General features: G+C 44.7%; 1 protein-coding gene across 1 annotated transcript; it reads left to right on the top strand.

Moving 5' to 3' along the window:
* CDCP1 (CUB domain containing protein 1) lies at positions 1 to 26,471 on the top strand. Its single transcript, XM_074150792.1, has 10 exons — positions 1 to 86; positions 5,666 to 5,730; positions 13,420 to 13,623; positions 14,942 to 15,298; positions 16,664 to 17,032; positions 21,262 to 21,489; positions 22,254 to 22,634; positions 23,093 to 23,458; positions 24,738 to 24,819; positions 26,024 to 26,471. The coding sequence occupies exons 1-10, from the start codon at positions 1 to 3 to the stop codon at positions 26,469 to 26,471; spliced, it is 2,586 nt and encodes an 861-aa protein (XP_074006893.1).
* Positions 26,472 to 27,394: the final 923 nt, after the last annotated feature.

The raw sequence follows: 27,394 nt of genomic DNA, 5'->3' as shown, positions 1-27,394 counted from the left end.
ATGCGGGGAGATGGCGGCGGGCCGGGCGCTGGCCGCGCTCCTGGCCGCCCTCCTGGCCGCCTCGGCGCAGCTCCTCCAGCGGGAAGGTAGGGATGGGGCGGCGGGGAGGCTCCCCCTCGCCACCGGTTCGGCCGGTGGGGCTGTCCGGGCTTGGGACGGGGCGGGGGGACACGACCCGCCCGGTGCGCGGCTGAGCCCTGCCTTGCTTGTCGTGGCCGCAGCGCAGGCGAGGGACCGGTGGCTCCGTTTTATCCCCGTGTGATGCTGCCCCATTTAATAACTATTAGTTATTGAGAAAGGGGGGGGGGGAGGGGGATAGAATAGAGTCGCGTGCGTTAACGCTCATGAGGTGCTTTATGGCGGTGCCAGCCCCCCCCGGGGGGGTGGTGTGCGGGTCGCCTTTCTCCGGTGCCGGCAGGGGGGGGCAACCCGGGGGGCGCGGGGGGGTCCGGGCTTCCCCCCCCCCGGGGGTCTGGGCTCCCTCTTTCCCGGAGGGAAAGTCCGGGGCGGCTGGGCCGGGCGCCGCGTCCCGGGGAGGCGGGAGGCGTCCCACAAAAGGTGGCTGAGCCGCTGTGCCGGGGTGCTCGGGCATCCCCTAAAAATAGGGTTGAAACGGGGGCAGCCCCAGTTTCAGTATCCGTCGTTTGAACATTCCTTTTTTTGTTGTTTTTTTTTTGTTTGTTTGTTTGTTTTGTTTTTTTGTTTTTCTCGGTGAAATAAATACTAACAAGAGAAATGATCTGATTGTTACGGCCTGGCTCCGTAGGCTATTGATTAGGCAATTAACTTCACAAGGGCCTTTTCCCTGGACGCCAGAGGCAGCTGAATTAATCTGTAAGAAGGGGGAGTTTGCAGGATTGTGCTCTGTGTCAGGCTGTGCAGTCGTGTAAGCTTTTAAGCAAAGAGAATGCTCTATATAAAAAAAAAAAAAAAAAAACCAATGGATGAAGGGTACCTGCAGGGAAAGAGAATGGCTTGAATTCCCAGCCGGGCCAGATGGCTTAATGGGGAGGTTGCTGCTCACTATAAAATTGGCGTCTCTTGAAATTCCTGGATGCTTGATGCAATCCCATGTATATAACCAGTGAATAATTTTCATAAATCCTGTCTGTGACCCTAAAAGAGTGTCTCTGCGTTCATAACCGGAAATGTGTGGGATTTTCCTCTATTTCCAAAGCTGCTTGATTGCAAAAAAAAAAAAAAAAAAAGCCCATCCTTAAATCTAAACAGTCCGTTTTACAGCTATTAGTCCTGTTAAAGACTCTTGAAGTATGAGTCCTTCTGTACAAAATAACCGCCGAGTTATTTGCAGTCACTATGAAAAATGTAAAGAGTATGATATGAAATTCATGCCTTTTAAACTTTTCTATTACCTTTAACTGGTTATGCTGAAGTGTGGCTCACACCCCTTGTTGTTAGAAACAATACAGCCTAGATGTTGACTGTGAAATTGGACGGCATTGAGGTTTAAGTTTCAAGCCATGAAATCTTTTAAATAAAACATTTGCATTTAATGTATTGCCTCTGTGTCAGGTGGATGACAACTATTTGCCTCTCTAAGCCTCTTCAAAGGAAAAAGGATACTGTGGTTAATTGTGTGTTGTTTTCAAAGAAACTTTTAAAACAGATGGGCCGGTAGTAGAAGGAGAGGAGCCAGCCTTTCCAACAATCTTGTACTGTTGAAGTAGCCAATGAAAAAATCCTCTGTTGCATCCTTTTTTCATATGTAGGTCTAGACCTTCACTGGGAGACACAGCAGCCCATTAACGATACGTTCGTAACATCATACGTTATTCCTCACCTTCTGGTCAAACCGTGGTATCAAAATCCTTCGTTCCTTTTATTCCCCCGCGCCTCCAAATCTTCTTGATGCCTCACGTTAAACTTCATGGGCTTGCTTTTTGGGGCAAGGTAAAGCTCTTTTTGAGCCCATGTCTTTGACTTTCCCTTATTGTCATCATCTGCTCCAGCTTCTGCCCCTCCCTCACGTTTAAAACCTTATGCATTTGCATTGGCATTAAAGAAAAAAAGCTTGTACCTGCTTTATGCAAGGTTGAGCCCAGACAGTGAGTTTGGTTGGGCGTAGTAGGGAGGAGGCTGTGTGGGTGGCAGTGGGTGCAGGCTGTGTCCTTGGAGAGCCAAGCAAGCCTGCTTTGTGCGCGATCGCAATAGCTCTCGTCGGGAAGGTGGCAAAAGCAAATCGGACGGGAAGGTGCAGGAAATGGAAGGAAGATGGCAAGTCCAACGAGAATGCGTAGTTTATCCTTACTGTGCCAACCTTCTCTACAGTCAAGGTGTCTGCGTGGTCTGGGGCTTTCTTAGATTCATCTACAGGAACTGGGGAGGGGGTTCTCACCACCCAGTGACCTTGCCCTTGGGCAAATCATGAAGCTACTCTGTAAAGCAAAGTGTTTTGTGCCACCTCGCTGTTACTAACCACTGGTAGACCCAACGGTTTGCTGCCAACTGTTGGTGGTCCCTCTTCCTACCTTCTTCAGTCCCTTCCTTTCCAGCTGCATGCTTCTGCCCGCTTGTCCCTCCCCTGCATGAACACCACTTCTCGGGGACCGGTGACGACCTGGTGGGGTGGCCACAAATCTCGGTGCCCCTGTTTTTAACGCTGTCTCTTGTCATCCTTGGTGAGGTCCTTTCTTCTCTCGCCTTCTCCCTCCACCCTTTCTCAGCAGGTACAGTGTTACAGGGTTGCCTTTACTTTCCTGTAGGAACGTGTAATCAAGGATGGCTGGTCGCATTGTCTTCACAGGAGCTCGTGGTTGTGCTTCCGATGCACCTTTATGCATAACGTGATTATCAAATGAAATGTTGGTTAACTTGCAGCCGGAAAAGTGCAGAAGGAAGTATTATTTGGTGCCATAGTTGTGAATAGATGTAGGAACGTGAATGAAGTGTTGCGTATGTGACCGCTGAAAATGTGTTTTTCAACCAAAAACATGTTTCTTTGAAACGTTAATAGTGAAATTAATCAGATTTTTATGATATCTATGAAACATAAACATATATTTTGGATTTAAAGTATCCTTCTGTCATAAAATCTGCATATGTGTTTTGGTTTGTGGTGTTGTTTTTTTTTTAAATGTCATTGTTATAATAAGTGAGTTTGCAGATAATGCCAGGCTGTTTCGTGCTCTATCCCCCAGTTAACTTTTTCTTGGCAACTGACTGATTTGAGTCACACATCAGTCTTAACGTGTAAAGCTGCTGCTTTTAATAAAATAAAAAAAAACCCAAGCTGCTAGCAGGGTCTTTCTGGTCTTCTGACAAAATATAAATAACCGGCCTGTTTGTGCTCCTCTGAAAGTCGGTGAAAGCTGCATTATTTCCGTTCTGAATCACCATTTGCTCACTCCATCAAGACCTCTCCTTTTAAGACCACAACTAATGTGTGGTTGGTTGTACCTCTTTTTTTTTTTTTTCTCTTGTTTTGCTTGCCTTGTGCCATTATCAGTCTGGAGTGCTTAGTTTTTACTCTCTAGAAAATAACTTGTATAAAATAAATTACCTGTTTATTGCATGTCTCAGTTCTGGTGCTGCTACCTTAAATTTTTCACCAGAAAATACGCTTACTTTTTTTTTCCCTCGATTCCACATTTTTGGGCCTTTGAGATGTTTGTTTTTAACAGGTGAGCCTTGTCTGTGTGTGGGTTTCATTTGTTTGTCTTTTTTTTTTTTTTTTTTTTTAGTCTAAAAGGGTGCAGAAGTAAGGTGATGGCCCAAGTGGGAATGTGGGGTGGTGGAAACATGAAAATACTTGAGGGTTAATAGGCTGAATTGAACTTGTTGTCCATAGCAGCACAAACGACCGCCGATTTGAGTGCCCCCACCGGAGATCCTCACTTAGGTCGTGGGTCTCTGGAGTCACCTGTGAGTGAAGCTTCTCCAACAGCCGTACTCTTGCTCATGGGGTTATGTGTATGCAAAACTCAAAACACCAACAAATAGCAGCCTAAGGCTGCGAAGAAGTGGCCCAGGAGAGAACGATTGAGTTGTGGTGGGCCAGCTCCTGAGGCTGGCTCCTTAGGCAGCTGGTGAGTCCTTTGTGCCTGGGGCTGTCATTTGATGAGCTGTGGTGTCTTGTCAGCCAAAAAATAGTTAAGGAGCAGCAGGCTGAGAAGGGATTATTTTTTGGCATTGGCTCAAAGGACTGGCCAGGGGAGAAACTGGTGGTGCTGGGTTATTGCTGGGGCTGTGTGGTGGGAAGCTGGGTGTTGCTCACCACCGGCATGAGCGGGCTGTTCAACTGAACTGGCCAGCAATTTTCCTACTATGCCTGAGGCAGGGTCCTCCTGCTGTCTTGTGAGTGCTTCTTTGAGCTCTCCCTTTGGATGCTTTCTGGCCATGGTCTCAGCTCAAGAGCTTCTAGAAAGTCTAACACGCTTTGCTGCAGCTGAGCCTGAGGGATGTGGAGAAAAAAACCAAACAGATCTTGGACGCTGATTTTGATCTAAATGCTCTCTTGTTGGGTGATCCCCCATCCTCTCCCCTTGCTTTTCTTAAGTTTCTGTTAAAATCTTTTTACAATTATACATCTTTAGTAGTACTTATAATCTATAAATTTTTGTCCGACTGGAGGAAAGACTAAAGATGTTACCTTACAGAATCACAAAAGAATCACAGAATGTTCTCAGTTGGAAGGGACCTTTGAGAGCACTTCCAGCAGTTTCTGACACGTTAGCCATCTCCCTGAGGCCGTTGAGGTATCCCTGTCAAACCTCAGCTCCGGAGCGGCCAACACACCCACTGCAGCACGGCTTGGTTTGTTGGAGCCAAACCATGAACCAGTTCCCCTAGAGCACCTGGTGACTTCTGGTGGTCTCTTAGTAGGATTCAGCTAGAGCCTGGGCACCATCCCTCAACTTGAAAACTCCTCTAATCTGATGGAGGTGTGACCATGCGGATTCCTCTCGTTCAACGGCTGCTTGCACCACCAGGGCGTGAATGGAAGGACGTGGGTTGTGCAGCACCTAGTAAACTGTTGACTGCTATGTCAGAGCAAAACCTTCTGTTTCTGTATTAGCTGGTGACAGAGATGAGCCTGTAGCTGAACCTGGCCAGAGTAGATAGTATTGATGGCACTCCTGAAAGAACTTCAGGAACTGAAGAATTGTGCCCGAACGTCTGGTAGATGTGCATTTCATGTATGTTAGTAAGGTCTCGTCTGCATCTGGGTTCCCAGGCTGCTAGTACTGTGGGAAAACAGATTTATTTTTTTATTTTTTTTTTACTTTTCTCATATAATGGCCGGGGGGATAGTTTCACCTGTGCCTGTTCCACTGGACATCCACAACCATCCTCGGGGGTGTCATGGGGCAACCTGCTTTGAGCTGTGCCTTTTGATATTTTTTTTTTTTTTTTTTTTTTTGGGGGGGGTGGGGGAGTGGGGAACAAAGTGAGCATGGTTACTCGCTGCCAGAGCAAAAGCTTATTTTGAGAGGTAGGATCACGCCAGCATTTTGGAGTTGGCCCTGGCTCTTCCGTGCCCGTGGGTGGAGCTGAGAGATTAGCGTACCGAGACAGCAAGCTGCGAGGGGTGAAAAGGGATCATCTGAACATCCTCAGGGGTGAGAGACAAAGAGCTGTTGGCAGGGTGTTTGGCATGGGAGGGACCACTGATTGTGAAACGCGCTTTTCCACCTTCCTTAACCAGAGCCGAGACCAAAGAGCTGCTCAGACACGCTCCGAGATGCTGTCCGCTCCTTGGCTTACATCGAAGTAGGGACAAACTGTGCAACCAAACACCCCTTTGATCAAGGGAGGCTCCTGCAGTGACTTGCGTGGTGTCTTAGTGTTCCTCGTGCCAGTGCCACGTTTTCTGGACAGGCTGTGCAGACCCATGTATCTTACGTTTTAGTATGCCGTGCCGCGAGTTGGCGGTCAGCTCGAAGACAGCCTTCACTGAGCTCTGCGTCTCGCTTCTACGGAAGCAACAAAGCTTCGTATCTGTAAAATAATAATTAAGAAAAGGCAGCCCAGAGTCAACATTCTCCCTTCCTTAATTACAGCTAAGCTTGCCAAGTCCCAAAGTGTCGTCTTTTTCTTCCCCCCCTTGCCACTTTGATGTCTTTTACACAAGTTATATGAGTGTCTTATCCTTCTAAAAAGGTTCTAGAGAAAGGGGTAGAAGTGCTGAAATTTGTAATTACTTTTTTTTTTTTTTTTAAAAAAAGGCATTTTTAAACAGGGGGTACTCTATTCCTGTGAGGCATTAATAATGAATTTAATGAATTAACAACTTTTGAATTAACAAACCCTGCTGGCCTCGGGTACTGACAGACCTGCCTGGTGAACTGTGCTGGCTTGTAACATTGCAACCCCAGAAGTGTCCACCCTTTTTCTCCTGATGAGGAGAACGGGATGTGTGACATCTCGCCTGCTTCGTATCCCCATCCTGGCTATCAGTTTAAGCCACCAGTGAAGATTAGGGGGCTCTACTGTGGTGGCTGAGGAATGGATGTTCTCTCCCAGGCACCCTCTCCTGAGATGTGGGCGGTCACACCAACATAATAGTCACTGGCAGCATCTATCTGTAAGTGTTTACAAGCTTTGCAGGTTTTAATCTTTAATTTTCTGGGCGATTCCCTGAAAGCAATCCTTCCACAGAATACGGACCTCGTATCCCAAGCAAAGCGTGGTATTGGAAGATGGGTCCAAACGCAAGGAGATCACTGAGCAATGTAGAGAGTCATTAGTTTACATTTTGCGTGTAAACAGAGAACCTGTTTGCTTATGATAAAGTCCAACAGGATTTCAGCAGCTTGCAGCAAGTAGAGTTGGCTGTAATTTGTGATTGTGATCTCTGTTTGCTGCTCTCAGCACTGCTTGGTAGGTATAGAGTATAAATGGCCTAGGGGTCCCTGACTAACTTTGCCAAGGGCTTGAAGATTGTGAAGGCAATTACCTGGATGGGATTGCAGGTGGAACTGGAGGAGTGGATGATGCTTGGGCAATCGGATGCTGTACTTAAACTGGAGATTTGGACTCAAATGGACAAAGAAAGATTCAATAAGGCAGGTACAAAACATTTGAGTTGGCAAAGCATGGAGACATTTACTCTTTTAAATAGTCTTTGGCCTGTAGTTGGCAAATTTGAGCCAACTGTGCAGTGAATTGTGTTGGAGAAGATGGGGAAATGGATGATCAGGCATAGCTGTTGGTGCACCTCTTAGCTGAGCCATTGGGGCGTTCATTTGGGATGCGGGAGCTGGAGCCTGCAATCCCTGTCACACAGGAGATGGCCTTGAGGTCCCCTTGCTAGGCAAAGGGTGTTTTGGATGGATTGCTCTGAACGTGTGCTACCAATGCTGCCGTCTCCTGCACCGAGGTTGTCCATTAGATCAGTAATAGGAGTTCTTAGTGTAATAGTGTAAAGTGGCAGAATCAGATCCAGAGAAGTGATTCTGCCATTTTACACTGCTCTGGTGAGACTTCCCCTGGAGTACTGTGTGCAGGTCTGGAGCCCTCAATATAAGAAGGACATGGACCTGATAGAGAGGGTCCAGAGGAGGGCCCAGAGGAGGGCCACCAAAATGATCAGGGGGTTGGAGCACCTCTGCTACGAGGACAGGCTGAGGGAGCTGGGGTTGTTCAGCCTGGAGAAGAGGAGGCTCCGGGGAGACCTAATAACAACCTTCCAGTACCTGAAGGGGGCCTACAGGAAGGCTGGGGAGGGTCTGTTTACAAAGGCTGGCAATGACAGAACAAGGGGTAATGGCTTTAAACTGGAAAAAAGCAGATTTAGATTAGACATTAGGAATAAGTTCTTTACCATGAGGGTGGTGGAGCACTGGAATAGGTTGCCAAGGGAGGCTGTTGAGGCCCCTTCCCTAGAGACATTCAAGGTGAGGCTCGACGAGGCCCTGGGCAACCTGGTCTAGTTGGGGGTGTCCCCGCTGACTGGGGGGGGGGTCGGACTAGATGACCTTTGGAGGTCCCTTCCGGCCCAGATGATTCTATGATTCTTACAGCTTGGAACTGAAATAATTCAGCTTATGGCCGCGTCACTGCATTAATGAGTCATACCCCTTGCTTCTCACCATCTTGCTGTGGCCTTTGGAATAGACTATGTGCAGTGGAACAGTGTCAGCAGGCTACAAGCATGCCTGTGAGCCAGCAGCCGTGCAAAGGCTCGGAAGAGGTGATGAGCTTTCCAGGAGAACTTTCCCAGCCGCAGAGGCGAACAGTGCCGCAGTGCTATCCCTGTCCCGAGGTAGTGACATGAAGCGCTGTGGTGGATGAGCTTGTTCTCCAGAAGGGTGTGTTGGTTGTGTGGGTTCACATCCCCCTCGGGCAGAAGAGGGGTTTGGATCCAGGTACTTCATATCCGGAGCGAGTGTTGCCGCTACTCGTCTTCTGCAGCAGCCTGGCTCCTCCAGCTGCCGCCGGCTTGTGAATGGTGTCTGAGTCAGCCCCATCCAACTGGTTTTTTACTAAAATGGTTGCAGTGGAACAAGCCCACGATTTAACCAGAATGACCAGACCAGCACTTTTTGTACGTTATTTTGGAATAAACAAATATCTGGGATTTTTTTTTTTTTTTTTGGTGGTGACTCCTGTGGGCTTTGGTTTCTTGGTATGTCTGGGTTTTTTGTGGTTGGTTTTTTTTTTTTTTTTAGTTGTTTTCATCCATCCGGTGAAGTCATGAAACAATCCATAGATCCTTATGGATAAATTGCTGCAATAAAATGCAGCCCTCTAGCCAAAACTAGTTGGACTCTGTTCTCACTCCTGCTTTGTTTAGCAAGGCACTCTACAGAGCCATAAAAATTGCTGTCCTGCCATGTCCTTTCCTTGTACGTACATACGTATACTCTCTGTAAGTGCCTCTGGACGTACTGCCCTCCAGCTGCCTTCTACATTGTACTCCCACCTTGTACAGGAAAAATGCCCTTTTGACATTCATATATACATATGAAAAAATACCAGGGGCTTAGTGTCAGGTGCAACCACAGTAGATAAATTCAGGCTAAATTCTGCAGAGTAATCTGACTTGTTTTACATTACGCAGTTTGTTTCTAACTCAAGTTGGAGAACTCTGAGTAATAAAATTGATGGAAGGTTTGGGAAAAATCATACTGTTGAGGAAAACCTAGCCAAGGTCATTTGCGCAGAGAGGAACATTACTTAGTAATAAAGGGATGAGGCAACTGTTATGAAGGCATAGTCCTAAAAGAGGGTAAGCAGTAGCAAAATCCAGTGGTGGCAGGGAAGATTCAGACTGAGATTGGGGCAGTTGAAGAAATAGCCAAGGGAGGCTGCAGAACTAATTGCTTAGAGGGGAAAAAATAAAAATAAAAATAGGGTGAGATCGGATGTCTGTGTCAGCCTGTGAACTGGTTTGGGACTGGAGGCTTCACCTCTGAAATCATTGGGCTGGAAGATGTCGTTGTGTAGACAGAGAGTGGACCCGGCTTGGCAATGCTTCCTCTTGTTGGTTTGGATATCCTGTGTGTCATCTCTGTGCGGCGTTAACGAGGCGTGGAAATTCCTCCTGTATAAGAAATGTGTACGGTTACCGGTAATCCTAATAAAAAGGCATGCAGTGGGAATCATAGACAATGACAGATCGGTATGAGTCACGCAGAGATTCACTCTTGTTTATGAAAGCTCTGCAATAAAGGTAATTTAAAGTAGTCTCTTTATTGTGTTGTGTGTGGCTATAGTTTTTGGGGGGGTTAGCCATTTAGTAACTTATTTTTAGTGATTTTGGGATCACTTTCTGGGATATGCAGAAAGTACATCCCAAAGCATGAGCCTTTTTTTCCATTTTTCCTCTGAAAATGAGATTTGCTAGTCTAAGGTAGCTTAGCACGCTTCCTAGCAGCTGGCTGCTGCTGATGTTACAGCACAGTACTATTATTTCTTGGCCAAAATGATGATCTGTGAAGTTTCATCTTAGCAAGCTGTTCATTTATGCAATAATCTAGCATGGTGTCTGTCCTCATGTGGGCTTCCAGCAGATGGCTTTGCTGAGCCTAACTGGGTATGGCTCTGTGTCCTTGTTGCCTGTTGGGATGCCTATATATTGATTTGAGCTTCTTGAGGGGAGATCAGATGAATGAGACTATGGTCACGAAGTCTGGAAAAGAGGTGGGGGGCAAAAAACCTAGGGAGCAGAAATCGGGTCTTTCAGGGGCTGGGGAAGACGATGCTTTGGTTTTGACCCTTTCGGGAAGGCTTTGCTTATTTCCCAATGCCCTTCAAAACGTTGAGAACTTCTGTTCCTTGGTTTCAGCTCGGGGTGTGTATTTGTTTTGTTTTAAAGCTAGTCACGTGCTTATAGGTTATGCTTAAACTTAATCCTTGTGACTAAAAATGGTCTTAGAGCCGTGCCCAAGCATTTGGTGCAGAAGCACTGGCTGTTAGTGGCCCTGGTGCCTCTCTCCATCCTGCCAGGTTGGACATGTGGTTGTGCTGTCCCGGGGATGGGAAAAGGAACAGCGATAACTGTTTGACTACAAAGCGAGAAACAGACTCTTCAGTCATACTAATAAACTGTAGACAAGTGTTTATAAACTGTAGACAAGTTCGACAATTACTTTACGCGAGCAAGAAGTCTCTTTTGTCTGTAGTTATTAATTATTGGTATTATGCTCTTAACACTTCGTATCTGGGTGACGTAAACAGAAAAAAATTGACCAAGGACATTTTGTGCACTAAGCATGATGATAAATAAAGCCCCCCAAAGAACCCAAAAAGCAATGGCGGTACGGAAAACAAAACTCTGGGCTAGGCTGGAAATAGTTGTTTCACTTTCTCTTCTGAAAACTACTTCTGACCTTGCCTTATTCTTTTAGTTTCCCCACCCTGTGGATGTTGCCCCTGCGATTGTTGTGTGTGTGCTTGGAAGGTCATTGCACAAGGCAGTTCCTAGCCTGTGTTGTTGTCTTTTTTTCTTTTTTTTCCCCTCTGGAAACCCCAGATTGATAACCTCTGTGAGAGCAAGGCAGAAATGTCACGTGGTGCAGCCACTGGAAGAAGCGACAGAAGTCAGTGTAGATGCTCGGGGCGCAGGGCTGTCCCATCACTTAAAAGCTGTAGGGAAGTTACTAAGTGACAAGGTTCTTACTAATAATATAGAGGATTGGTAAACTCATCGTTACAAGTATGTGCAGAAATTTGGTGAGCCTCATAGTTTTTGAGGTTTTCATTTAAAGCCTCTGATCCTGGAAGCAAATAGGTAAGGCAGCTTCAAGGGCTTGTTAAGTCTTTTGGCTCCAAGATTGTATAGAAAAGCTGGAAAGGCTGGAGAAAGGCTCAAGACCAACAAAACTCAAATAAAAGCACGATGGGGTATCTCTGAGCACTCTCTTGTGCCCTACTCCCCCTAGCAGTGAGATTTTTGATGCCTGATGTTTGCAAACCAACCTGGAGCTGCAGTGTTCCCGGTGGCAGGGAGGGACGATAGCCCATGCCGACTGCTCGACCCCTGGGGCTTTCACAAAACGTTGCAATGAAAAGTCAGGCCCTGCAAAACCACGAGATTGCTGTAAAAATCAGGATATTTTAAAACAGAGGTTTAAAAATAGGACAGGTGGGTTTTGTGGGAACTTTAATCGCTAAAGCTGTGCGCTCCTCTCTGCAGCTGCGATGGCTGAGGTTTTGAGTTGGGTGGAGGGTGGTTGGTTTTGAGTTGGGTGGTTTGACGTTGGTTGAGGGTCTCTAGTGTGTGCTCATCTGCCACGAGAGGGCTCTGCTGACAAAGGTTTCCCGTGGTGTGCTCAACCCCACTCCCCACAACCTTCACCAGGTGAGTCCCTGGGTCTCTGGGCTTTGGCCAGTGTCCTTACTGCCACTGTGGCAATAGCAGCTGGCAGGGACCAGGCTGGATGTTGTTTAGGCGCTCAGGGATGGTGAGTGGTCGGGTAAAGCCTGGGGCACCCTGCAGATGTGCATTTCTGAGCCAGCTGTCACCCCACACCTTCCTGGCACGCTGCCTGGCAAAGGCTGCAGGGGCTCTCCCGGGGTGCTGCGCTGCTGGGTTTGCTGAGGAAAAATCTCTCTTTATTGGGGTTAATGAGCAAGAGGATTCCCAGCCTGGAATATGGGCAAAGCTTTGCTATGCAGCTGTGCATGATGTCCTGCTCAAGGAACATGCCTTTTTGAACAGAACTTGGGGTACCCTTATTTCTAGATATCTTTTTTTTAAAAAAAAAAAACAACCCATAAATATGTATTTTTCTATAAACGCTAAAAGCACAAGTGCTGTAGATGCTGTGACTGTGTCTTCCATACACTGAAGTAAGGAAAGGAGAGTAGGGATAACAAATGGCAGAAAACTTATGAACTCGCCTGTCCTCGGATTTTTACCTGGGGCTGGGATATGGTTGACTTCCTGCAAACTTTGCTCACTTCAGCCAGGGCTGGGCTCAGTATTCGCTGAGCATCACGCTGATGCCAATAACTTTTCTAATCATCTTGAATGCCCAGTCGGGGCTCCTTGGTGTCTTATATTGCGTGTATGTTTTTAGAAGACAGTCAGGTGTGGTCCATTTGTTGCTAATCTTCTCACATTGAATGGGTAGTGGTTTGTTCATCGAGCAGTGGCTCCAGTATTTCCTGTGAGAGCTGCTCCTGCATTTGGTATTGCTTGAGGATGGGTTGAAATATGTGAAGACTGCTGAGGCTTTTGTGTATTCCCCAAAAGCTGTAAGTCTATGATGGTCATGTCAGGATTAGAGAGGAGGTATCCAAGCACACGTGGTCCATCCCGGGCCACAGGTGCCACAGCACCTTCTCAGGTGCTGCTGAGCGGCATTGCATGGATGTCCTGTACCTTCAGGGAATGAGTTGCAAAAGGTGGGGAGGGTGGGAGAAGGCCATGATGACCACAAGTGAAAATGTGTGTCGGTATGTGCTTTTGGTATTGCCAGAGGACCTAGTCTGGTCTGCAGTAATGGTTGGGGCATACCCACAGATTCACCGGTTACCATCAGGTGCAATGGAAGTTGAGAGTTGCTGTGTTGTTTGGCTGCTGAATAAAATTCCTCAGTCGAGTCACAACTTCATGCCTGCTTTCAGAAATGAAGCCGTCTCTATGATCGGCATAACAGACCTAAAAATAAAGCCTGGACAACAGAAGTTTGGAAGGAATAGCTGAGCTACTCTTTTAATGGGAAATAAATAACACCCGTGAAGGTAGCCTGGAACAGAACTGGTCCTACACAAATTCCATGTAACACCTCTCCCTGAGCTCACGCAGCAAGCATATTTCTGTGCTATCTGTGCTGCATGGGAAGAGCTGGGGCAGTTTCTGTGGGCTCAACAATAGAGGCTTTTGAGAACATGGATGCAAATATCCTTCTGAAAATGTGGCATCTATAGGCATGTGTGGAGAGGCTGGTGATACTCATACATGCGAGTGACAAAACACCTCTGTTTGTTTTTTTTTTTTTTCTTTCTTAGCTTCCTTTACGATCTCTCTTCATACGACAGACAACATCACAGTTACGATTAATCTGAGACCTGGTGTTTTGGTGGGCTGTCAAATTCGTGTTAAAAATGTCATCAAGTCTGAACTCAAGATAAATCCTGGGGAGAAAGTGACTTTTACTTTCACTTGTAGTACTCCAGAGAAGTATTTCATCATGGAAATTAAGAAAAATATTGGTAAGATACAGGTTTTTAATTTTTCTCCCCAATGGTAATTTTCCTCCAGAAAGACCACTTACCTTTTTTTTTTTTTTTTTTTTTCCCCTGTTACTGTATTAAGATATCCTCTGTAATCTTAGGTAAGAAGAAATCTTTGAACACTGATAAATAACTTCGAATTACTGAACTACGCAAGTTAAAAAAGTCTGTATCGTGGCTGGCAGAATGAATGTGAACTTGTCTGTTTCAGAAACAGTTAAATGATAGTTTGTTGCATCAATTCCTTGCTGCCTTCCCTTCTCCCACAGTTTATTAAACCATCAAAGAAATTTTTTTTCTGTCCAAAGCCTCTGGGCACTGATGATGATATATTACCCACATTATTCATTCAACAGCTTGATTGTAAATGTGAAACATTGAAGACATTCACGTTTCCTTATTTTTAATGAACATTATTGAAGTCAGGAAACCAAAAATTTGTTAGTGTTGGAACTAAAGCTTCATTTGCTTTGAATGTCATCCCTGGTGTGCTCTTTAATGGCATGAGCTCATGCTACTTCTCAGCAAGATCCCAAACTTCATTGAGTATTCAGTCTTTGGTAACATCTTCATTGTTTTTGGGGTGGTGTTGAAGGGTAGTTCTTTTCACGTTTTGGAGTTTTATTCATATGGTTCATGCGAATAGTCATGTTCACAATATTTCATGATATGTTTTTAAGATGTAGTTGTGCTATTTCTTCTTTTAAGTTGGAACCTAGACATTAAACTATGCTTATTTTTAGTGTCCAGCTTGAAATACCAATATTCTGGATTTTTCAAAGAAAAGTTTTCGGGGTTCTCCCGATTCATCACTTCTGCAAAATTTGGGGCCAGGTTTTTTATCAGGGCACCAAGGAAAAGAAGTCTATGGCAAGCAGTGGAAAATATTATAGATGATTGACGTGCCATGAATTCTCCGAGTGAGATGAAATAAAATCAATTCTCTAGATTGATGGTTTCCACCTCTCCTGATGCTGCATTTCTCCCTTTTGCCCATCCACCTCTCTACCCTATTTGCTAAATACCTTCTAAATTCTTCAGCAAACAAGGTGGGAGGAATACTATAATGAATCCCTTCTATTAGTCAACTTGACTAAAGCAGGTTTATCCTGTCTACTCTATGGACTAGGAACCCTGTTTAGAGACAGCATGTGACTGTGTTATAGGAGTGTCTTTCAATGCATGTAGAAGAGAAGTGCAATCTAAACATTGTGAAAATAGCAATCAAAGTGTCAAATTCCTCATTTACTTGAGTGCTTTCCAGAGTGTATCATGGCTATTCTCTCTCTGCATTTAGACTGTGTGTCAGGTCCGTGTCCCTTTGGAGACGTTCATCTTTACCCACTGGGGCTACCTCGCCTTAACAGGACTTTCATCTGGGATGTGAAGGCGAGTACAAAGGCTGGACTTGAACTGAAATTTTCTGCCCCGTGGCTAAGACAGGTTGAACCCAGAGAGACGTGCCCAGATTTTGTTAGCTACAATATCAACAGCTGTATCGATAAGGCCACGGTCAACATTGGCACCTTCTGCAGGAACGGCTCGGTGTCTCGCGTCAAGCTGCTGGGAGGCGTCATCATGTCTCTGCACCTCCCCTGGAACTCATCTCTCACCACCTCGGGCTTCAACATCGCTAACAGGGCTTCCATAAAACGTAAGTATGGGGTAGTGTTTCCTCACCTGTCGTCGCCTCGTGCAGATTGCAGCAGAATTCTTTAAACCTTTCTTCTCAGGTAACCTTCTACTTTTGATGCTGCTACCCCTAATTCCCTTCCACTTCATCTTTTCTCAAAGCTGCTGTTGTGTGGATTTTAGTTTGGTAGCTGTTGCTTTTCTAGCATCAAAATATCTTAGCTTGGTTGGTTAACCTAATAATTACAAAAACTGTCCTGGAGCTGCTTGGTGCACAATACTAATTTTCAATTGCTTTAAATTTCATGGAACTTAAACATACCTGCTCTGTTTTTATTTTTCCAACTAGGTGAGACTAGATAGCACAAGTAGAACGAGCCAAGAGAGTTATTTACTGGTTGCAGTGTGTAGTTGGGTTTGTTTATTTTTAAATAAAGCTTCCTTAACTTGCTGGAGTCTCAAGCCAATGCCTCTCTTCAGGAGAGGAAGGTGGGAAAAGGGGAAGCAGTGCCTGGAAGGCACTTGAGGCTGCTTAAATACAGCTATCTGTTTCAACCTGCACAGTAACGTAAGCCCTTGTGCAATAATCTTCTTAAAACACCTGGAATATTATACAGCGACCAGTGGTTTCGTGATCAGATTTGTGGTCTCGTGACAAACCCTCTGTGGGAGATGTTACTGCTCTTTGCCTGAATTCTGCAGTTGTTGCCATCAGTTATAGAAGGGGACCTGGTCCGAGTTTGAGGTTCTGGAACACAAGTTTTTGTAACTCCCAGCACTCCTCACGGTAGCAAATCGTCGCTGGAGCCCTGGAGTGGCACTGTAATCTCTGCGTACCCAACTTCACGCTGCCGAGAGTCATCCAAGCATGAAGTGTCTTACGCAGTCTCCGTAGCTTGCATTCGTGTTTTATCCTGTGTATTTGAGGCTCTCTGCTGGCATGCTCTTGTTAGATTTGAGAGGGATTTGGACGGAGAGCTCTGTGCTGGTATAAAAGCTCACATCTTTTGTTTCCCAAAACCCAGTGGAGCAGAAGCAGTTGTCAGGTTACATGTTTGTTCTTGTAAAGCCAGGACCAGAAGTAGGAACTTGGGTATTTCCTTTCCAAAAGACATAAAGGCCTCTCTGCCCATGTGTTTGAAAGGCAAACCCACTAAACTGAAAATACAGCTTTAATACATCCCTTGCCTCTTCTGTAATTGAAGACAAAATCATCAACTCAAATGTGTGTTTTAGTCTGAGGGTTTTGTAAAACCTAACCTGTAGCTGAAGTGCATGATCTCACTGTCAAAATGAAAATACTCTGCTGCTGGGCTGCTACTTGTGCCAGTGTGTCGTCTTCAATTGCAACTTGTTACGTGTGGGTTTTTTCCCCCCCATGTTTTAGGGTTATGCATTATTGAATCCATTTTGAAGGGGGAGTCTTCAATCACCCTGATGTCCCCAAACTACCCGCTGGGCTTTCCAGAAGATGAGCTCATGACGTGGCAGTTTGTGGTTCCTTCCAACATGAGAGCCAGCGTGCTTTTCCACAACTACAGCCTCTCCAACTGCGAAAGGAAGGAGGAGAGGGTGGAGTACTACATCCCTGGCTCCCCCAGCAACCCGGAGGTGTTCAAGCTGAGTGACAGCCAGCCTGCCAATATCCCTGGCAGTTTCAACTTGTCCCTGCAGGGCTGCGATCAGGATGCTCTGAACCCGGGCATTCTCCGCTTGCTCTTCCAAGTTGTTGTCCAGCACCCACAGGTTGATGAGAGTAAGTACCTGCCTGCCCCTTCCATTGCTTTTGCTTACAGATGCCTGGGCTGAGCACCACAAGGAAGAGAAATACTGGGGGAGGGGGGTGGGGTGTTGTCATTTTTCTTGAACTTTGGACCATCCTTGAGTTTAAGGAGATGGGTTGCCAAGCAACGCTGAGGGCTGTTTTACCCCCATGGGTACCACCGGCTGTTGTTATAGCAAGGTGGACAGTGATGCTAGAACTTGCAATTTGTGATGGAGTATAAAGCTCCATTGTAGATTTTACACTCGCTTGTAGACAGAGATTCCTCTCCTTTTCCAGCACCCATATCGTGTAATTGAAAAACACCTTTAACACCTGTAGTATCAGGTCTTGCATGTTCTGTAAGCAGAGCTAGCTTTTCCTTCCAACCATGTTCCCTCTGGGGCCCAACCCAGCTATCGGGCAAGGACCATAACTCCTTGATCGGAATTGTCCAGGCTGACGTGTCACTGCCTGTTCGCCAGTACAGAAAACAAGTTCAAGCTTATTTGGACAGTTTTATTTTCAGCTGTAAGGTTCAACATAAGATAATGCTTAAAATGCGAGCCCAGGTTTCTGCTCTGTTCATAAGCAGTCGCCAGGTGAAACCTGCTGTCATGGCTGGTCAGGATCCATAGCACTGAACTGGTCAAACTGGAGATGTAAAACTGTCTTTGTACTACTAATGACATCAATATGCATTTCTTTCCTTCCTCTGAGTATTATTTTGCTTCCTAGAAAAGCCTGAACATCTTCTAGTGTGAAGAAGTCATACTAGACATGGAAGGTGTCGATAAGATACTCCAATGATAATATCCCCTACACATTTGGATGTTCTTTTAGGTTACTTTCTGCTTCATGCTACATTAAAATTTTTTTCTGTTTTTTTTTTTTTCCCCCCAAATTCAGACACTTAACACAATGATGTGTAATACACAGCATCTATCTAAAAACAGAAATAAAAGGCCTGGCTAGGTAATGAGCTATGAATTAAGTGATTTATCTTCTGGCTTCTTAACTCTGACCTCAGTTCATGGTGGAGTTTAATAGTCAAGGTGCCCTCACTGCAAAAGAGCAGGTGGAGGGAAATCCACACTCCGGACTGCCGCTGCATCAGGAGCTACTTGGCGACTTTCTAAGTAATTTTAGAGGGAATGAGTTTTGAATGGCCTGTACCTTGAAATCACATGTCCAGAAAAGGTCTGTAGCATCTCACCACTGTAGTCCTCGGTTCTTTGCCTAGTCTGGCTCCATTCATGCTTGGCAAACCCTCCTGAAATTGTTGGTAAGCAAATCATATTTGCTTGCATTTATTGTGTGTTACACCTTGGAAGCCAGACAGAGTGAAAACATTGTATTCAGTTAATCAGCTTTATTTCCCTTCTACTCTGGAAAGCAAAGAGCAATTTTAATATATTTATGGCCAGTAGACAAGATGATAATCACCTAAAAAAATAAAAAACAGGTTGTCATTTATTGAATGAAATGCAAGCAATAAACTGCTTGGATTTAAGAGACAACAGTGTTTTTTCTAGGGATTTTATAGGATTTAATGAGTGATTTTGTAGTTATATAAGTTCCATCAAAGATTCAAATTCAGCCCTTAGGACAGCATTGAAACTTTTATTTACAGAAAAAGAAAACCAAAAAATGCCGTCTGCAGTGTGCAAGTGTTAACCATGACTCTTATTCAAAATGTACTGGTATCTGCATATTCTCTGAGCTTCCCAAACACTTGGGTATTCCACAGCTGTTTGTGATGCTTGTCATTAAATAGAAAGAAAATACAACTCTTTCCATTCAAAATAATTTATTGATCTAAATCTCTCTGTGTTTAGCTGCCACAAAAAAAAAAACAAAAAACACACCAACAAAACCAAAAGCAAAACCAAAAAAAACCTGACAACTCTGAAAGATGAATAACCCTGTGGTAGAAATCCCAGGTTCTGTGCTTGGTTGTGGCAATGACTTGGAGATTTCTGCCTGACCTCTTGCCTTTTTATGTGTCTGATTTCCCATGCAGGAGAAAGCTATTTTATTCACCTTTTTGTTTATGCCTTTAAGATCCATAGCTGAAAACAGAAAACGAATAATAATAACAGTGTATCTATTTAATTTTTTTTTAATATCTCCTTTCTTTGACGTCAGAGACGTGCCTTGTTAACATCATAAGGATGCTGTGTGGATCTGATACCTCTTTTTCCATATGTTTATTAATCTCTGAACTGGGCTACAGCCATAATGTTGGATTTTTTCCCTATTTCCTTTCCTCTCCTCCTTCCAGATGTTCTGAGTATTTGCAACTCTCATTAGCTTAGGTTGGGAGAAGGTGTTTGTCATCCCTGCTTACTGCTTACCCCTGTTGTTCTGACTTGCTGTAGCAAGTCATCTAGGACGTCACAGACTCGCAGAATGGCTGAGGTTGGTAGAGACTTCTGGAGATCTAGTCCAACCCCCTCCTGCTCAAGCAGGGTCAGGCAGAACAGATTGCCTAGGACTGTGTCCTGTTGGGTTTTGAGTATCTCCAAGAACTTCACTGGGTAACCTGTTCCAGTGTTTGACCACCCTTGCATTATTTTTTGTTTTATTTAATGTTTAAGCAGCATTTCCTGTATTTCAATTTGTGCCTATTGCCCTGTCACTGGACACCGTTGAGAAGAGTCTGACACCATGTTGTTTGCACACACGAGCACACGCACCCCTGAGCCACCTTCTTCAGCTAAACGGTTCCAGCTCTCTGTCTCTTCTTGTTTGAGAGATGCTCCAATCCCTTAAGCATCTTTCTGGCTCTTTGGCCTTACTCCAGTATATCCATGTCTCTCTTGTCCTGGGGAGCCCAGAACTTGACCCAGCACATGTCTCTCCAGTGCTTTAGAAGAGGGGGAGACTCACCTCGCTCAACCTGCTGTTGATGCTTTCTAGCATAGCCTAGGAAGCTGTTGGCCACCTTTGCCACAGAGGCACATTGCTGGCTCATACTCCACTTGATGTTCACCAGGACGCCCTGGTCTTTCTGCAAAGCTGCTTTCCAGCCCCACTCCTGCAAACTTGCGGAAGGTGCACTCTGTCCCATCATCTGTCCCACTAGTGAAAGTATTAAGCAGTTTTGGCATGGGTACTCGCCTCCTTAAGCAGATCTTTGAGATGAATCTCACTATTTGAGAGGGGGTATCAGGGTGATGGTCGCTGCAGGCATGTGGGCACCTCAGGTCCGATGAGCTCAGAGGGCATTATAGCTGGTTGGGGTATGGAGGAAGGGATGGATTGCAAGAGAAGTGGTGACTAATGTTGAGGAAGGGGAAGGTACTCTTTACTTTTCAGGGTTAACTCTGCCAGCTCTCAGGTTTGCCTTCTACAGCTAGCCAGAAAATACTTCTGGAAGAACAATTTGAGCAACCAAATGTAAGGGCAGTGTGGTAGTTCAGTTATGCCATTGAGGTAAATGAAGCAGTCTAGCAAGGTGTGATCCTCAGCCTTGCCACCGGCACGGTGACAGACTTTGATCATTTGTGGCATCTCTGTATGTTTTTAACTGCCAAACAGGAAAGAATTTTAGGGAGTGTCTTTGAAGGCTCCAGTAACTTTCATAATGACTGCCAGCACTTCTGCTGAAGTACAGTACTTGGCAATTTTTTCTCTTTTGAACTATATTGGTACTTGCATTTAAATTAGCTTAATCGTTAACTGACTCCAGACAACCAGATGTGCTTAATTACTGACTTCCAACAAATTTCTTCAGCTTGGCTCCAAAAAACCTGAACCAACAAAAAGTTAGCAGAGACAGAAATCTAGATGGAAATAAGAAATTTAAGAATGGAGGGCTTTTTTTTTTGATCAACTATTGTGTGATCGGTAGAGCTGAACTTAAAAGAAATAAGAGAAACCTCTTAAGAAAAACAATTTTAACATGGGTGGTTGAGCTCCTTATGTTATAGGCTAACCTGTTCAAAAGGGGCTAGCATACGTGTTGTGCTGTCACAACTGGAAAGTGGTAGGGAAAGGGGGTTTGTGTGTGGAAAAGCACAAATATCTAAATTAGAAGAGTGATATGATACTGCCTGAGTTCATATTACACTGATGGAAAGAAGAAAATAATGTTTTCTTAGCTAATATAGAAATAGCTATAGCAGCTGCTCGTCTAATGGGGCGAGAAGAGACGGAGGAAATTGTGCTTCACACCATGCCTCTTGCCAGTAATTGCTCTGGGATGCTTTTCCTTGCAGATGTCACCCATTTGGTTGACCTGAGCAAGGAATGGAATATGACTGTAACGATACACTTCGAAGGGTGGCCCGGCCGCATCCCAGTCATGTCTGAACCCATGTGCCTGATCTGTAAGGATCCTCGCACCTGCGACCGCGTCTTGACTTTAGTGTCTGGCACCATCTACAAGATCTCCTTTCTGTGCAAGGACTTGTCCCGTCTGAGGATCACAGCTGAAAAAGGCATAAGTATGACAAAAGTGGCTTAATGTTGTTTCCTAGAGAATAATTTTGGGTGCTTTTCCCCAAGGATCAAACCTTCTCTCTCCATTGGGCTTTAAATAGAGTTGAGGTTGGAAACCAGGCTTCAGTCAGCTGGGAGAAGGGTACGATGTATCTGGAGACAACCTTGTTGTTTGCTATGTCATTCTACCTTTAAAAATAGAAACTGCATAGCTATTCCTAGAAGTGAAAGGACAGAAGGCACCTAAGAATCTTCTTGCTGAAAACTGCAAAATACGGAAATGGAGCAGGAGAGCCATAAATCTGCCCAGTAAATGCAGGATCAAAGTGGCCACCAGGAACGCATCTTGTGCCGCTTGCATGTCCACCTGGTGTAGGATTTTCCCAAATGCTTTCAACTACCAGTAGAGAAAGAGTTTTAAAATATGTATCTGGACCTTAGCTAGTCTGCAACAGTGTCCCAGTCAGCAAGTGAGAGAGCAAAAGTAGTATCTTGAGTGAGGGATTTTGAATATGTTTGTATCTGTTGGTTTCTTTGGTGTCCTGCACCCTTTTAAGGGAAGCTCTTTAAAAACAAGTGATGCATGTCTGGGTAAAGGTTACTAAGACAGGATATTTTCTCAGGTAGATGCTTATCTGGGTTTGTAACACAAAACTGACAGTACTGTGTGTTTGTGTGTGTGTACTCTGCTACATGGGAAAATTTGCTTTTCCTTGATATTTCCTCTGCAAGAAAAATACAACCCTTGGGACTTTTTTTGTGATTGCAGGCTGTGTCGATCTTCGGTGGTGTCAGAAGAAGATCTATTCCCTTTTGGTGCCCAAGACTATTACCCAATTGCCGATTCAACTGCATAAGTTTATTTGGAAGCTCTTGGCTTCCGATCTGATCAACATAGAAATTACATCTCCATCCTTAAAACTTCAGCAACACGTCCCAGAGCAGAGGTGCAACACGAGCTACAGTTACAGCATTGTTAGTGCCACCCCAGAGAAGGAGTTGAACATTGGTGTGTTCTGTCCTGGTGGATCCATTGAAAAGATTCAGATGAGGAACAATGTCACCATATCCTTAAAAACATTTGGTAAAGGATTCTTCAATGAGTCTAAACATCAGGATCTGCAAATGTCTTTTGTGCCACATATTAAAGGTAAGGTAATGGTTTGTATTACTTTGTTGTAGTGTTGGATTTCTCAATAAGCTTGTTAAAGCACATATAACTAAATAGAAATAAGAGTTCAATTCTTTAGAGTCTAGTCCTGGAGCCATTGCTAGGATCAGTCTTTATCAGAATCAATGACGTGGCTTATTCCTGAAAGAAGGAAGGAACTTTGTGTTCTATATGACAAATAGCTGTTCGTGGGAAATTCTGCAGATATATTTGTACTAATTGGATAATTACTGATGTAGAAGGGATGATAGGTGAGTTGTATTGCTGGTACTGAGATGCAGTTGACTGTTATAAATTTGCTGGTCGCAGGTATAAGTGATGCTTTTTTTTTTTGTTACAGAGGAGAAAGACCAGATAATTTTACATGCTGAAAGATAAATCTTAAAAAAAAAATCAAAACTGAGTTTTTAGTCCTTCATTCCTTTCCTTTATTACAGATGAGTGCTCTTTCACTGTAAGTCCAGATCCAAAAGCTAAAGTTTACTTGCAGACTCCCAACTGGCCATATGGTCTACCTCCTTACGTCTCCATATCCTGGTATGTCGTTGTGCCCAGCAAGCAAGTTGCCCGCCTAGGATTCTCCAAGGACCGCATGGGCATCGCTTGTGAGACAGGCCGTGCCTATGTCAACATAAAGGAGGAGACTATGGGGGCAGAGGAAACTGTGCGCCGTGAGGATGAGCTTCTGCCTGAGCCCCGGAATATGTATCACAACTTCTGGGTAAACATCTCCAACTGTAAACCTGTGGACAAGACGCAGCTGACCTTGCAGTTCCGGGTGACTCTTGCTGATAAGCAGATAGGTGAGTCCTGTAAGGTTGTGGTGGTTTGCTTTCTGCTTGTTTCCTTGCTTTCCCTTGGGGGAGAGTAATGGATGCTGGTCCACCTTGGGTGCGGGATCCCTGCCTTTGGAAATACCTGTCCCTCTAAAACATCTGAGAGTTACAGCTGGGTGCCTCTAGAGGCTGCGAAGGAAAGAGTTTTTAATGTGGTTGGGGTTTTTTTTTTATGAAACAGGGGATTGCAGGGCTCTGAGGGAGAAAGACTGGACTTTATTTTCTTTATTTAATTTAGCTTTATTAATTGGAGATCACAGCCAGAAGGTATAAGAAGATCAAGTGATGTTTTTCCCTCCCAAGGTCACAGACTCGGTGAACAACTTGGGATTTGATTATGCAAACATATTCATCCAAGTAGTCTTTACTTTGTGTTAGCGGTTCAATTAGTCTCAGTGTTCACACGAGCAGGAAATCATCCCTTGGGCTGGTCTGACCATTTAGTGGAGAGTGTGCTGACTACTAACGGCAAAATCGGCATTCTTGGTTTCTTTCATCTCCCCAAACATGAATCATTAAAAAAAAAAAAAAGACCTTTTTAGGGTAGGCTTTGCTCATGTAAATTTACTTCCCATTTGCACTCCCTCTTCATCTGTGGGAGACTGCTGTCTGTAGAAATATTGGCTACACAGGCTAGAATTGAAACAGTTTATTAATTTAACAATTAACAATTAATTTCTGATTGGTTTTCCTTTTTTTTTTCTTTTATGTAATGTATATTCCTTTTAAAACACGCAGCATTTGTCTTTGCTCACATATGGACTTTTCTGATCAATTTATGACTCTTAAAAAAAACCCTGGTCAACACAATTTTTGTATTTCGGAGAAAAGGATTGTGTTGAGGGGAAGTTGGTGAAATGTCACTGTTTCCTGTGTTGAATCCCTCTCTGTCTCTCTCTGCACTTTCTTCTTTTCCCTGCCTATTCCGCCAGAGGCTCGCGAGATGTTGCAGGTAGGTTTAGTAGCCCATGAGCTGTATTAAATTCTGGGAGGGTGGGGTGGTGGGTTGGTTGGATTTTTTGGCTGTGTTCCACTGCTAGCAGCAGGAATTCGTTGTTGCTCGGCCTCCAACCTCTTGGAAATGGCTTGTGTTATCCCGTGGTGAGCATGGCTTGGAAATGCCTGCTCTGCAGGCACCTGGTACGCTTGGAAACTCTTGAGAAGGTTCAAATCCACCTGGCTTTTAGAAGAAAGCGGAGTGTTTTCTCTTTCTCACTCAGTGTCCTTGTACCTTGTCCATTTGCAGACCTAGGAGTGATACTTGCTGTGGTGGCTGGGGCTGGAGTTCTCGCAGCTATTGGACTCACTGTGTGCTGTGTGAAGAAAAAGTAAGTTCATAATTTGGCATGTGTAACTTAACAGTTCAAGAAGGCATTTCAGGAGAGCTACTGGGGCCTCCGTTTCAGATGTTGATACAGATCCCTTGAATGAGGATCTGAAGCATGAAGTAGGCAATGTGTTGGCTGTTGAATTAGTGCGCCTCGAAGAATGCTGTTTTACTCTACACTGATTGACTTAAAGAGTAGAACATCATTCCTTGAGTCGCATTACTTCCACCCTCAGTGAATTCCCTACCTTGGCCTTACTTAGCACAGGCTTCTGGCTGTGCTGGAAGTAAGGTATTGGTTGGACTTCATCAGCAATTCCTGTGAAATGAAATTGCAGTGAACGTGGCTGATGTACCTATGGCTTTAGACAAGGCTTTGTTCAGACAAGCTGTAAACTCACTCGGCTATACTAAGAGCTGTCTTTCATCTACACAACTTCCATCAGCCTCTTCTGGAGTTTGCACATCAAGTGGGAGCATTTTTCTATGAGATGAGCCCTTGGGGAGAGAACTCGGTTGTGCAAAGCAGACATGTATAGCCTTACTCATGCGAGCAGAGTCTGAAGTCATCGATGGCTTGGGGTTTCCGATACGTGTATGCTCACTGCTGGCGGGGTGATGGGGTCCCGAAGCTGTAGAGCTGGAATGGATTTGTGCAATATGATGACTAGAGCAGTTAGGAGCACACTTCTCTGCCACACAGGAAAGACTTCACAAATACAGGCTTAAAAATCAGCCTTTGGTCTTCCTACCTCGGGGATAGTCACTCCAGAAAGTGCCATCAAGAAAAGTTCACTCAGCTTTCATAGATGACCCGCTATCTTACTAGTCTTCAGCAATGCTCGGCCTTCTTTTGTGAGGATCTGTCGGCCTCTAGATCCTATTAGTGTCTGTGGATGTTGGGAGACTCAGTACACTGCACAGCTGGGACCCCCGTACTTGGGAGGCCATTGAAGTTTGCAAGATCAACTCCAAGCTCAGCAGAACAGCAGTAGGTAACAAAATAGTGTGAAGTTATTTTCAGCTCTGCCAAAATAGCACATCTAGAGTTATTTTTCCTAAGATTGCAAGTAAAGCCTTCAATGCAGGTAGGGTGCCTGACCTTGGGTAGCTGGGATGGATGAACAGAAGCTGCTGTTATTGAGTTCAAAGGCACCAGCCATTGTGCTGTTTGTGACCTTTTAACAATTTCAACTCTGTAACAGGAAGAAGAAAAGCCAGAGTCCCATGGTGGGAGTGTACAATGCTAACGTGAATACCCAGGTCCCTGGAAAACAAGGATTATTCACAAAAGGGAGGAAAAACAATGAGTCTCATGTCTATGCAGTTATTGATGATGCTATGGTCTATGGGCACTTGCTGAAGGAATCCAATGGCTCGGTCTCTCCAGAAGTTGATGTGTACAGGCCTTTTGATGGACCCGTTGGTAGCTTGCCGCCTTCTCCACCTCCATTCTCCTTCAGAAAAGACATTAAACGCTCTTCTAACACTGAGGAACCTCCACCTCCGACAGACGCAGAGCAGGACACTTATACGTTTGCTCACCAGAAATTGGGACAATCAGAGGATGTTGGAAATACGAATGAAAAGAATAATGGAGATACGAGCACGTCCTTGCTGGAAAACAAGGAACAGGATGGTTTAGTGGAGTAATTTTATGCCGGGTATAGCAGTTTCCTCTGGAAATACAGGTGACTTGTAAGGACAAGAGTCTAGGGGGAAAAAAACCTGAAAAGGAGCGTTATTTTTAAATGTGTTTTGATGTTGTTTTGTTGTGTGTGTGGTTTTGGTTTGTTTGTTGGCTTTTTTTTAAACTTCAGCTGTTGATAGCTTTCAGTTTTAGAATGAATATCTAGCAGACTCAAAAACAGTCGAAACACTCCAGGACTGCGCACACTTCTGGTTGTGAGACAGGTGCCAAAGGTACGCTCCTGCTTCTTACAGTAAAGACATCAGGAAAATGAATTCCTAACTGCCAGCTTAAATTGAGTGGGGAGAGTGTTTTGTCCAGACTGTCCTCTCTCTCACAAGTCATTTGATCCTGAGTGTTGGTTGGTGACTCCCTGAAGGCGTAGGCTGCATCGCTGTCTCAAGGCAGGTCCAGGTTGCACAGGTCAGGTGTCTAATATCTGTGATCTGCTAATGTCGGAGCAAAGGAAGGGACGCTGTCGTTTCCACCACTTGCTGCTTGAAAGTTCATCGTATTTATCATACTGGTGGCTACATAAGTGTAGTGAAAGACCATGTGTGCCGCCTGGAAGAGCTCCATGTGTGTAAATCGGTGTGAACGCTTGAGCTTGGGCTCTTCTAGTTTGGAATAAAAGTTATGGGTTTTCTTTAATTTCCAACTGGTGTTATAATACTTGGATATCACTGTGTGAGCCTATACCAAAGACTCTATTTTCTTTGCTTTTTTTACAAAAACAATTTCAAAAAGTTTTAAACAACTTCCGCTTCTGTTCAGATGTGTGTAGCATTCACATTTTATTAATACCTTGTGCTTTTGGCTCAAGTAAGAGTAACGATTCAGTGAAGAAATAATGATGTGGTCATCCGGCTGTTTACACTTAATTTCA

The sequence above is a fragment of the Numenius arquata genome, chromosome 7, assembly GCF_964106895.1.
Source record: "Numenius arquata chromosome 7, bNumArq3.hap1.1, whole genome shotgun sequence".
In the NCBI taxonomy this organism is placed as follows: Eukaryota; Metazoa; Chordata; class Aves; order Charadriiformes; family Scolopacidae; genus Numenius; species Numenius arquata.
This window is presented reverse-complemented; position numbering and strand designations above follow the sequence as displayed.